Source organism: Triticum dicoccoides, chromosome 4B, assembly GCF_002162155.2.
Source record: "Triticum dicoccoides isolate Atlit2015 ecotype Zavitan chromosome 4B, WEW_v2.0, whole genome shotgun sequence".
In the NCBI taxonomy this organism is placed as follows: Eukaryota; Viridiplantae; Streptophyta; class Magnoliopsida; order Poales; family Poaceae; genus Triticum; species Triticum dicoccoides.
The window spans coordinates 664,743,563-664,756,842 of record NC_041387.1 but is presented as its reverse complement, the minus strand read 5'-3'; the positions used below and the strand labels follow the sequence as shown (position 1 = coordinate 664,756,842).

Below are 13,280 nucleotides of genomic sequence, written 5' to 3'. Positions count from 1 at the left end.
AGCTCCTTCTTCGTGCGACATGTGCGCTTTACTCACTTGTCCTTGTCAACACGCTCTGTTTTAGCAACTCATGGTGGCTTTACTTTGGAAGGGGCAATGTTTAGCTGGTATCAGTAACCCACATTTAGCCTCGCAGCAAAAGTGAGTCCATTTTGACCGTGGGGCAACAAGTGCGTCTCTCTCTCTCTCTCTCTCTATGTGTGTGTGTGTGTGTGTGTGTGTGTGTGTGTGAATCTCCTCACAATATGACATGATTGGCATTTCGCATTAGTAGGTACACGTACGTACTAGATACTGTGTATGTGGTTTACCCGTGATCAAACCCCGCATACATATGATAATCACATCTACATCTACGCACATGACCGGTCTTAGATTGAGGCCCTAATAGTCTTAAAAGCAGTGTGGAGTAGTTCCAGCAAATAAGCAAAGGAAAATAAGAGAGCAAATGAAACTAGAGAGGTTCGATACATGGCCAACCGCAAGGCATATAGCTACGACAGCACCCTCTGTCAGAACGAAGAAGCCTTCAAGACGAATGCCTAGCCTATGTTCTCTCGTCGAGAAGCGCCGCATAGACAACGACCTTCCTGGTGATGTACTGCTCAACCAGCGATTTGTCCTACACTTTGACCAAAAGCTTCCACAGCTGCAAAAGGATGACATGTTTGTAAATGAGGTCAGCTGGATGCTTGTATACCCTCTATTAGTGCTTTTGTTCAAGAATGACTTTTTTCGAGAATGACCAAAGTTCTCTCTATTAGTGCTTTGTTACGAGAGGTCCATAATGACCACGCCATAGCAGCAAAACCCATCCATGCTAACTTTCGCTCACTACCATTAGTCCCTTGAATCAAATGATGTATAAGTCTGTGAAAATCCCCAGGCTCCATGAGCACCATGTGGCTTCGCGGACTGCACTCCACGAAAAACGAGCAAAATGCACCGGAAAAGGATAAGCTCGCAATCCACCTTTTCCCTTCATCAGACGCATTTACCACCGTTGGCCCCTTTCGTTTACGCACTTGGTCCCCACTTGGGATTCTATTCCGTGCCACTTGTCACAGAAAGATCTTAATCTTAGTTGGCAGTCGAGCTTTCCAAATACCCATCCAATCACAATGAGGGTTAGCTTTAAATATTTCCCTATACAAAGAACCCATGGAAAACAACCCTGAAAGGTTCAACGGCCACGATATCTCGCCCGGCTCCTCCAAAAGTGTAATGCTCCTTAGCTCGTTGCATAAATCCTGCCACTCAATCCTCTTGGCCTGAACCATAGTCCGCTGAAACCTAGGGAAGGGGGGGGGGCAATTATCCCCTACCGAACACTCGGCCACCATGGCATTTGGATTGTCACATGTCGCAAAAAGGTGGGGTAGCGATTTCATAAGACTACCCATAGTGGGGACTAACTTAGACATGTTACTAGTCTATGTTACTATCTCCATAGTGGGGAGTAAAATGTGTGTGATGTCATGCAACACTTCATTTATTAGGTTGTAGACTCATCTTGTCTTGGTATGTATAATGTTACTCATAGTGTGAGTAACATATTATGTTACCACATGCCTCCCTTTGCTCATTAATTACGTATCACGTAATCTATTTTGTCTAGATATGTGTGATGTTATGAGCTATGTTACTTCCACTATTGATAGTCTAACGGTGTGTGCCTACACCAAACGTCCAACCAGAATTGGGACAGCCGCCCATGATTCACACTAAATCTAGTAGCCAAGTGCAATAGGGGTAGGACTTTCTGCTCTGCCCTGGCGAATTGAGACTTCTTTGCTATGGGTTTGACCTGCGAGCTCCCTGCAATCAAATATTTACTCCTGAATATATCCAAGCATAAGCCTCCCAGCTCTATTAAGATTTTTCATGCCCACTTGGCCACCAAACACCAATTCAAGATTTTTGTGTTAATGATCCCGAGACCCCCATTTTTCTTGGGAGAACAAATCGTCTCCTAGCTAATCATGTGGTATTTTTGTTTTTCCTTTTTCTATCTCCTAGAAAAAAACACAATCTCCCTTTGTCAAATTGCTCATCATGAACCCCATCCTTTAGCATGTAGAAGCCCATTACGTATACAGGCACGGTGGTAAGACAATCGTTTAATAGTGTTAACCGTCCTCCCGACACAAGTAATCTGCCTTGCCAAGGCTCTACCCTGCCCGCTACCTTCCCAACAACGTGGTCAAAGTCCGATATCCCGAGGGCACGGTTGGCAACTGACATACCCAAGTATGCGATGGGTAATTGCCCATCTTGCAGTTCATGATATAATCTGCCCTAAAAACCGTGACTCCAAAGCTACGATCCCTCAATCTTCTCTTGTTTTGACTATCAATTAGATCAACCATATATGACTAGTGGAACAGTTTTAACATGGTCTCTCTTACCTCATCTTTTCACATTTTTTTTTGGAAAAGGAGGATTTCCCCCGGCCTCTGCATCATGATGATGCATGCAGCCATATTATTAACCTCATCTTTTCACATGAGAGGCAAGAGTATAAAATAGATCTAAGACGTTGATCTCATTAACTAGTGGCCTGCTTAATTTTTACCTTCTTACCTCACATTTAAAAAGAGGGGAAAGAGGGACCATGTTAAAATTTGCCATGACATGTGTGCCATAAAATTATACCATTCTAAATGTATGTAATGCTATATTATCTTATGACATATACTTAGTCAAACTGAGCTGAACGCCATAGTGTATTTGTTGCGTTGCTCCCTTCAAGTACCGCACTAACATTTTTGTCAACCCTTGTTTGGCAAATGCTGCTCAGTAGAAATAAACAAGAAGTCCTTTTTACTGGGGATAAAAACTAAAAAGGAGGGTAAAATGGTAGCAGATCTGTCTGTGTGGTAGGCTGAGGTCCCTGCGTGATGGGCAGTATTTGGCAAAGAGCGAGGTGGTGGTCTCCATTGCTTCTCATGCACCTAGCTGCCTGCTCCACGGTCGGAAGATGATGAACTGTGGGCTGCTTCTCTGAAATTTCATAGGAAACAGTTCAATTATATTACAACAACGTAGCAAAAGAAATCTTTGCCGAGCACGCGGGAGTTATTTCTCTTTCTCGGAGTGAACTGATGTGAGAGCCAGAAATATTTTTCTATTCTCTGCATCCGCAAATATATGTAGCTACTGGCTTTTGTGCGGCGGGCTCCCATTCCATTTACTGCATTTGTGTGTTCATAAAATCTTGCTGCTTTTTTTTTGTGAGAAGGGGACCTGCACTCAATAATGTTCATGTATGGGCCATGACCGATAACTATGTGCTTGTGTTTAACCGATGGTTCCAAATATACGCCGCTGTCGCTTTGTCACCACATTGAATGTTTGTGTAACAGCAACATGTGCCCAGTTAGCACGTTTATACTAATGTTGCTAGTAAACAACACAGTGGCCAACTCCGTTGATATTTCTTGGAGTAGGATGAGTGGATTTTTTAAGCATGGGGGAACTGGAGCACTTCATTTTAATTAAAAAACCTAAAATGTTATTTTGAAGTTTTAGTAATAACATATGTTTAAAGAAATATGTATGGATGTTCTCTATATACTTGTTAATTTTTGTCCAATAATAAAAATATAAAGATTTGCTAATTCTCTAATCCTACACTACTTGATTAACCAAAAAAATGAAAAAAAAATCCCTTCGAATCTCCGCGTAAAATTCAAAACGGTGTACAAGTTAGATGAGACATAGTTATTTCTCATTTAGATGAGAGCTAGATACACCTAAAATATATTATAACCTACAAAAAAGAAAAAAAGGGTTAAAAAACCTATTTTGAAGGTTTTTACATCTCACATACAAACCATGGAACTTGGTAGATATATAATACACATATATAGAAAATTTCAAAAATGCTAACCAACATGTGATTGGATGGTTAGGAGGACAGCGGTACCCCCATCCCACCAGAATTCAAGTCGTAGACTTGACATTGGTGCTTGCATTTTTTTTTGAATTTTTTTTTAAAATTTCAGCTATGTGCGTTTAATGGGAGGAGACGTCCCTGTTGACCATGAAGGCGTCTCTGACAACTTCGTTAATCTTATCTTAAAATGATGTGCCGGCTAAGTCTCTCGATGGTGCATGTAGGGACAACGTGTGCTCAAAGTGCCGGTGCTCCAAAGTGACTCTTCGGTATGCGTACTGCATTGCATCGTGCTACTATGACTACATATACCTCAGTTACACACATTTTTATTAAAACTAGCTACTTGTGCGGTGCCCTTATATATGCCTTGTAATAGCATATTTCGCATACTCCCATAGGCCGGCCGGCCCTTATCCGTATACTAGTCCTTCGTTCTCCATGAATGCCTACGCTCTGCACTCGGTATCTTCCTTTTCTTCTTCACCCCCGTTGAGACCGGACCGGCTGCATGCATGCATGCTCATCTCTACCTCGTGAGCTATATAGATGGAGGTGAAGGCGAAGCCGGCGAGGGGCGGGAAGAGGAGCAGGGCGAGCGGCGGCATGGCGGTGGTGCTGCTGGAGAAGAAGGAGTCGGAGAAGGAGAGGAGGAAGCGCATGAAGGCGCTCTGCGAGAAGCTTGCATCCCTAATTCCAAGAGAACACTGCTGCTCCAGCACTGTAAGAACACGTACGCCTCTTCTCATTGCATGCGGCCGGAGCATGCCTGAGCAGCTTCATGGCCAGCTTTTTCACTCCATGTTTATCTAATTATCCTGTGCTCTCGTCTCGAAAAGGAATGATCTTTACTCGGAATGTTTCATTACTAATGGTTTTCTTTTTCACATGGGCAATGGAGTGATGCACATGGCCCTACCTTATCTAATTCAATGTTCTACAGTATATCCAACCGAAGAAAAACGACATAAGCGCCACGCAGGACCGTCATAGTAAAAAAGGTAACATCAACCAAAAGTAACAAGAAGATATGAATCCTCTTACCTCAGAAATCCTATTGCTAACACCGCAAAAAAAAAAATCCATGCTAACCATATATTGATTGAATAAAATAGACCGACCATCTCTTATCAGTTGCACCCAGAGACGGTGAACGCACAGTTCTCCTCCTGGCTCAAAAAAGACCATGTATGGATCCAATTAATAGCTTTGAAAATGACATGTAAAAAATTTGGAGTTTTCGATTGGTTAAAGAGTTGAAAGACAACTATCGCGGTAAGTTTCCTTAGCCAAAAGTAAAGCACAAACTTCAACACAAATCTGAGCTTTAATGCTAGGATGAATACCCACCAACTAGTACCCAAACGTATTCAAACTACTTGTAGGTGGAGATAGATTAAAGACAGCATGAAGTACATCATAATAATTTGGCAAGGGGGAACTGAAGGAAAATACACTGATCTTCATTGCCGCAAAACAGCATTTTTTTTTCAACCTTGTCACTCACGCTTCTTGTGGTTATTCTTAGTTAAGATCACTTTTCTACCTAGGTACCACAAAAAACAATCTTGATTTTAGTTAGAACTTTAAGCTTCAAAATATACTTGTGATGAAACGGCGGACCATCATTCACCAGGTCTGTATACATGAATTTCCGAGAGAAAAACGTTGGAGGAATTCAACTTCCAACTGGAAAGTGTCTTGTTCGTCATTGAGGGTGACTGTCATCAATCTATTGATGAAGTGCAACTAGTTCATCCACTTCTCCCGGATGAGAGACCGTCTAATTGCAACATTCAACGGAACATGTTCCAACACTGATGCAATAGAGGTCCCCTTCATCTGCACAATGTTTTAAAGACACGTGCATTGCAAAGCTAGAGGCCTGTTCCCCAGCCACGTATCCTCCCAACACCTTGTGGTTAAGCCATTGCCCATCACAAAGGATCCTCTACCAAAAAAATTACTTTTGACCCCCACAAACCTTTCCAAAGACGCGGATCAATGAGTTTGACTTGAACCCGAGACAAGGTTTTTTAGTGGAGATACATATTTCTCAACAACTCCTGCGAGACCCCATCATTAATAAGTAATTTGAACAACCATTTGCTGAGCATACACTTATTTTTTATTTTGAGATCCTTCAGACCAAGACCACCTTGGTCTATAGGTCTATAAATGGCACTGCATCTCGTTAGGCAATATTTGCTTTTGTTTTCATCCGATTGCCAGAAGAATCTAGATCTATAGAGTTCAAGTCTTTTCCTGACCTCTTTGGGCACCCCAAAGATGGACACATGAACATTGGTAAACTAGTTAGTAAACTAGTTAGGACCAAGGTGTCTCTTCAGCAAATGGTACCACATATCGTTGAAGTTACTAACCAAGATGTCAAGTCTTTTCCAAACCACTTTGGGTACCACATATCATTGAAGAAAACCCACAATTGGTCTTACATTAGATGATTTTGTAATTGAAAAGGTTTTATTATGTGTGGTTGTGCATCTAGATGCAAATTAAGACCAGTAAAAATAGAAATCTTCCATTTTCTAAAAAAAATAAGGGTTGTTTAATCCAAGTAAATCATGTCAAGAAATAAAATTTGAAAATTCTTTCACGTAATGTTTTAATATGGTTGTTCCTTAAATGTGTACGTAGGATACAATGACCCAGCTAGGCAGCCTGGACGTGGGGGCGTCATACATCAAGAAGCTGAAGGAGAGGGTCGACGAGCTGCAACGTAGGAGGAACTCTGTGCAGGCCTTGGATACCTTAAGAGGAGATACTAGCATCCCAACACCCACTACCACCACTACCACAAGCAGCGGTGCAAGGTCGCCGGAAGAAGAGAAAGCTTGGGAGGCATTGGAACCAGTATTGCAGGTGCGGCAACACGACGATTCAAGCATGGAGGTGAGACTGATATGTTGCATGGAGAGGCCGATCAAGCTCCATGAGGTGATCACCATCCATGAGGAAGAAGGTGCTGAGATCATCAATGCCAATCGCTCTGTTGCTGGCCACAAAATGTTGTACACTATACACTCTCGGGTACGTCTACATAGGTTCAACCTCTTGCTTTTGCACATAGCAAAAAAATCTATGTTTCAAAATGTATGGTGCACAAGAGTCTTAAGGACTCAAGTTTTGGACAATAATTAATTACACCTATAAAATATAGTTTATATTATATGGAAATCATATAACTAGATTCGTATTCAAAAGCACCTGATTCTGAATGAAATGATTTTTGTGCCAAAAACAGTTTTCCCTTTTGGAACTTTGGATCAGTAGCCTTATAAAAATATTTGACCATAATTATTTGAGGGGTATCCATTTGTTTCTAGTGTAATATTACACTGAAGAGCAAAAAATAGGAACCATGGATTCCTCCCAATCATTTTCTTATAAGTTGTGGAACCATAACAAGTGGCAAAAATTTGGGAGGAAATCTAGCCAAAAAGTTCGAGAACAACTTAGATGTACATACGTGCCATACACATCTTAATATGTTTTCATTTTAGTGCATGTTTCTTTATTTTTCGTCTCTCTCTACTTTTTTTATGAGAAAAACTTTTGATCTATTCATCAAGTGTCAAGGTAGTACAAAGAACACAAGAAATAAAAAAATACATTCATGTCCGTAGACCACCTAGCGACGACTATAAGCACTGAAGCGAGCCAAAGACGTGGCTCCGTCATCGCCCCTCCCTCATCGGAGCCGGGCAAAGTTTGTTGTAGTAGACAGCCAGAAAGTCGTCGTGCTAAGGCCCCATGGGACCAGCACACCAGCAACTACCACCAATGAAGAGATGTGTAGGTAGGAAGGGTACAGTCTGGAGACACACAAACAAAGACAAACGAATACCAGATCCACGTCGAGCCACCGAAGACAAACACCGACCGAATCCCATGAGATCCGCTGAAGACAAACCACCACACGCCCTTCGATGACACTAGAAGCACCACCGGGACTGGGTTAGACGGGGAGAACCTTATTCTATCTTCAGAGATTCGTCACCGCCTCGTCTCTCTAAGCAGGACATAAACCCTAACAAAACTCAAAAAATCATCTAAAACGGAGCCCTCCTGCCGGCAAAGGCCAAAATCCACCACGCCTCCATGTCCCTAAGACCACAGGAGATGAGGTAGATCGGTGACGGTGCCGACGGGAGGCATGAGAAACAAGCGAAGGGTTACTCGTTCCTCTCTACTGTCTAGAAATGTCTAGTAAATTTAATTATATACGACCGCAACATCTTTCTTTTGTATTTCATGATGGAGGACTGGTTTCTATCAAAATATCTAACATTGATCTATCTGTGCCTCAAAGTCCAATTAATTAATTGCATAAATTTCCTCTATAATTTGCAGGCCTTCAGCTCGAGAATTGGCATAGATGTTTCAAGGGTTTCTGAACGACTGGGGGCATTGGTTTGATAGTAAATGGATTTGTACAAAATATATACATAATTATATAAAATGAATATCACATGGATGGTACATAGATGTCTAGTTATTAATTGACGAGAAATAGGGGATGGAAACACCTTAAGTAGCCGGTAATTCACGTCTAAGCCAGCGCTCATTTGCACTCGATGAACAATAGATTCAAAACTAGTAAAAAAATCAAATAATTCTGAATTTTTTTAGCATAGAAGATGCTCATGTGCACAAGGAGCGTGCAAATTTTTTGTTTCTTTCAGAGCCTTTCTTTTGTTTTTTTATCCACGACCTCCTCGAATGTCCAAACATAATGAATTTTTGCACGCACATCGCGCATTCGAGCATCTTGGATGGAAAATTTTATTAGAATTTTTTATTTTATTTTGCTATTTTATTTAAATTTGATGTTCATGTCCAGGTGCAGACGCACCTAGGCAGAATCGCCGCACTCTTAATTAGGTCTACACCTGAGCACTGAATCACCGCATTCTTAGTTAGCTCGTTATTGTCTTCTCCATGTTAATTTCACAACGTGATGTATGACAAAGATTTTGATCGATCTTCGATCAAGAGTCACCTGTAGAAATTTATAGTAACATGTTTTGGGTTGCCATAGTTTGTTATGCATTGTTAATTATTCCCTCCGTTTCACAATATAAGACTTTTTTTCAAGGTAACATAGCTTGGAAAATCGTTTTATGTTGTGGGACGGAGAGAAGTGTTCTATCTTATCTCGCCCTTCTAGATTTAGTGTTGTATAAACCGAACATTCTTTTGAAAATGCTTGTCTTGTCTGGTGATCTAAATGTGCAGCTCCGACTTTTTTCACATGAAAATCAGGCACCGTCGTGCATGCGCAGCGATAGGGTCCTCAGGTACACCGATGGAGCCAACGCGACTCCTCCCAAGGAGCTCGTCAGCAACAATGATATAGGTGGAACCAATAAGGTGACAAACCACGAGTGTGAGTCTTGGGTTGAGCAAGACCAAGTGATGTGGAGTTCACTGCTTGCGTCAATATCACCAGAGCTGCTCGAGTAGGTGTGGGGTTGTGTCAACCATGGTGAGCCCTGGTCTACCTTTGGGGTGCATGTTCTCCTCTCATCCATGTAATTGGCAAATCTGAGGAAGAATGTCTCTCGGTAAATGACTACATAAAAAAGTAAAGGAATTCACCGATACTATGGCCATGCTAGTATCTCCACTCGCTCTCGTCGAAGACGACATGGTCTCCTATGTGTTATGTGGCCTTGGATCTAACTACAATCCCCCGTTGTCGTTGATTACAACTCAAACAAAACCGCTATCCCTTGGTGAGTTGTATTCTCGTCTACTTTCTTTTCAAATCATGTTGGGGCGGCAATACCTCTCCTTCCAGGGCAACTCTTCAGGCAACTTTACCCCACCTGGCCGTGGTGGCGCGAAACATGTCATAAATCTCAGAACCCAATAGGGGGTATTAAGAGATGCACTTTCACAATGTTGCAAGCTCCAAATTGATCTAAGCATTATGTATTTATTAAGGTGAGTTGTTAATAAGACATAGAATTTAGGGTGTATTAAGAGATGCACTTTCACAATGATGCACTTTCACAATGATGCAAGACTTTGATCTTTCCGTGCAAGATTTTGTGTGTATCGGTGTTGATTGTGTGCATCCTAGTAGTGATCATTATGTTTTGTATCCCCTCGATGCTCCATTTGACTCAATAAAATCCACCCTTTATAAAAAAAATCGGTGTTATACGACCTGGATAGGCTAGTTAGTTCATTTGGGTACAACTAGTTAGTTATAACCCTAACAAACCACAACTTGTATCAAAGCAGACCGAGCTTCCCCGTCGTGTCAAAGTTGGGCTAGCCCATATATCTAAGGGGAGGGTAGTGCGTTGTGTACCAATTTGCCTTTTAAACAACGCCTTAAGTGCCAAATAGGAGTTGTGTCTTCGTTGTCCGTCCAGTCGTTTGATGAGTGTTTGAGGGTCCGGTTGTAGATGCTCACGAAGACTATACCTTGCTTATAGCGAGTATAGCTTCCGTCTCGCAGAAGCATTTTAGTCCCCTCGTAAACTAGGCCAGCCCGTTTTGGTTGTTGGCGACGTTCACGTTCGATCGCTCGTTGTAGGTGCAGGTTCATTCGAGTTGTTTGCCTTTTTTGTTTCTATAAGTTTTCTCATTCGGTTTCTTTGTTTCTTCACACTTTTCTTTGGTATTTCTATTTTCTTTTTGTACTTTTTCTTCCCTTTTCCTGTGATTTTTTGCTTTATTTCTTTCATAGTTTCTCTGTGTTTTCTATTTTTCTCATTTTGTTTTTTTCCAGATATCTTTGTTTATTTATGGTTTTGTTGGTTTTTGTGGTTTCTTCACAGGTTTTCTTCGTTTCTTTTAGGGTTTCTCGATTTTAATTGGTTTTTTGCTTTTCTTTCTAACTTCGTTCATTTTTCTTTCTTTCTTTCTTGATTTTGTTCGTTTTTCTTTGTTTCTTTCTTCCGTTTCTTTGGTTTTCACTAGTTTTCTTTGTTTCTTCAACATATCAGGAACAATTTTAATACATGTTTAATTTTGATACACGGTCAACATTTACAAAATATATTTTTATATTTTTTTAATACACTATCTACATTTTTCATCTAAATCGGTAGAAAATATATATATTTAACACTTTTTGAAATAGATTATTAGCATATTTCCAAAATTTTGTGTTCCACAACAAAAAAAACGTACACATTGTACGTTTTTGGTATATACCTGGAAGATTTGTTTATAGATGTTTAACATTTTTATACGCGATAAACATTTTTCAAATTTTTTGTGTTTATGTACAATGTTGGTATGCATGTTCTACATATTTCATCTCTATCAGGAAAAAATGTTTTATACACATGCGACATTATTTAAATACAACATCAACATTTTTTCATACATATCGTATTTTTTTTTACATATTTTTTACATACATGAGAAACATTTTTTATACACACTTAACATTTTTCAAGTGGTTGATTAACATTTTCCAAATACCTGATTGATATTTTTCAAATAGTTGATTAACATTTTTTTAATACACGATAAACCTTTTTCATTTTTATATCAGGAACTTCTGTTTTAAACTCTTTAGAAAATTTGGAAGTATAAATTTAAATTAAAAATAAGGCAAAAATGAAAACAGTAAAGTAAAAAAAAACAGAAAAAACAAGGCAGTGGCCTCCGGCGCGCCAGTTTAGGGAGGCGCGTAAAGTGAGCCATCACTCTCTGTCACGCTTGAATCGAAAGATCCTATTTGGCAGGCAGGCCGCGCGGGAGTAGCCTAGCGCGCCCTCTTCCGGCGCTTTATCCAGTGTTTGGGCTGGCCCATTTAGGGTAGATCCCCCACCGGTTTACGGAAGGTTCTAGAACCTTTCTTGAACCGAGATTTGGTTTCCCTCTATTTTTTTACTTCGGAATTTTATTATGTTTTAATTTTTTCCTTTTCTATTTTTAATTTCTCCTTATTTTTCATTCTTTTTATTTTTCCTTTTCCTTTTTTCGAATGTTTCACAAATTCGCAAGCACTTTTGGAATCTCTTGAAAACATATTGAATCAACAATCTTTTTTAAAATTTGGGCTCATTTTTGGAAAATTGGGGAACATTTTTTGGCAATGCATGAACATTTTTGGAATTCATGAGTTGTTTTTTAATCAACAATTGTTTTGTAACTATAATTGTTTTTCGAAATTTGGGAACAGTTTTGAAACTTGAAAAGATTGTTTTGTTTTGTGTGAACATTTTCAGAAATTTAAGGAACATTATTTTTTTCCAAAATTTTATTCAAATTCATGGACATTTTTTGAATACATGAACATTGCTCAAAATCGTGATTAGTTTTCGAATATGTGAACATTCTTTCTAAATAATGAATTTTTTAATGGGTGAACGTTTTAAGATTCATCGAACGTGTCTTTTGAAATCACAAACATTTTGTTCTTCTGAATTCACAATCCTTTGATGATTTCTTGACTATTTTATATGAATTTGCAATTATTGACACATTTAGAATTACTTTGAAATCCCAAATTAGTTTAAAAATTTAAAAATAAAAAAGAAATAAAACGGGAAATAAAAAGAGGGGTTGCACCTCCCCTCGCATGGGCCAGCTCAACAAGGAGCCGGTGGGGGCGGGGTGGGTGGCGTGTTGCGCGTTTCCACGACTTCCAGCGCCCAGGTCGCCAGATAGGAGTTTTGAAATGAGACATAGTCGTGTCCTTAGATTTTCTATTTTGAGAAATACATTTAATTTCATTCATATTTATAACAATTACAGGTACACTGATATGGATTTAAGATCCAAAAAAAATATAAAGTAACTCACATTACTAAGAATTATAATGAAATCTCTTGAAAACATCTTCACTTTATCAATCTCTTCTAGAAAATCCAAAGACTTCGGTAAAAAAAGAGGGTGTAACTGGACTTGAATAGCGATGTTGTTACTTTTACCTGCACAAACATTATAGATAATGAATTTTGAAAGCTCCTTGAGTCGTCCATCCAGAAAGGTGAAAAGCATTGATCGACGAACGTACTTGGACCGGGGATGATCTCCTAGAATTGTAGGCCGTCGGATCATAATATGCTCACCATGATATCTATGAAAAATTTCAACTCCATAAGGAATCAAACCAACAACAAATGTTTGACACACCAACGTAAACTCATCAGATCCAATTAAAACGAAGAACTCTCTAACCTCATGACACCGTCAAATGAAAAAAGTAGAACTCTTGCTCTGATTGGCAAATAGTTCGCTATGTCGCGCCAGTAGATGTTAAGGAACAAAAAAAAAATAAATTCTAGGCTGAATTTCCCTAAAACAAAAAAAATTCTAGGCTGAAATGCTGATGGCCCAACAACCCAAGGCCTGGCAAAGTGCCGCCACTCCCACTCCCACCCTCGCC

At 39.8% G+C, this 13,280-nt stretch overlaps 1 protein-coding gene across 6 annotated transcripts; it reads left to right on the top strand.

Moving 5' to 3' along the window:
- The first annotated feature begins 4,249 nt into the window (after positions 1–4,249).
- LOC119292180 (transcription factor bHLH168-like) lies at positions 4,250–9,548 on the top strand. 6 transcript variants are annotated; one of them, XM_037571011.1, is made up of 4 exons: positions 4,250–4,363; positions 4,448–4,621; positions 6,557–6,949; positions 9,185–9,548. In XM_037571011.1, the coding sequence occupies exons 1-4, from the start codon at positions 4,340–4,342 to the stop codon at positions 9,383–9,385; spliced, it is 792 nt and encodes a 263-aa protein (XP_037426908.1). In that variant the 5' UTR covers positions 4,250–4,339; the 3' UTR covers positions 9,386–9,548. The 6 variants fall into 6 exon arrangements, with proteins under 6 accessions (XP_037426908.1, XP_037426907.1, XP_037426909.1 ...); XM_037571010.1 differs by having other exon boundaries at positions 9,158–9,548; XM_037571012.1 differs by lacking the exon at positions 9,185–9,548 and adding an exon at positions 8,273–8,673.
- Positions 9,549–13,280: the final 3,732 nt, after the last annotated feature.

Excerpts from the sequence above, each read along its gene's own strand:
- LOC119292180 (XM_037571010.1), top strand. The coding sequence starts at position 4,340 with ATGAATGCCTACGCTCTGCACTCG. Across the intron at positions 4,364-4,447 it reads ATGCCTACGCTCTGCACTCG|ATGGAGGTGAAGGCGAAGCC; the intron begins GTATCTTCCTTT and ends TGAGCTATATAG. Across the intron at positions 6,950-9,157 it reads TGTACACTATACACTCTCGG|CTCCGACTTTTTTCACATGA; the intron begins GTACGTCTACAT and ends CTAAATGTGCAG.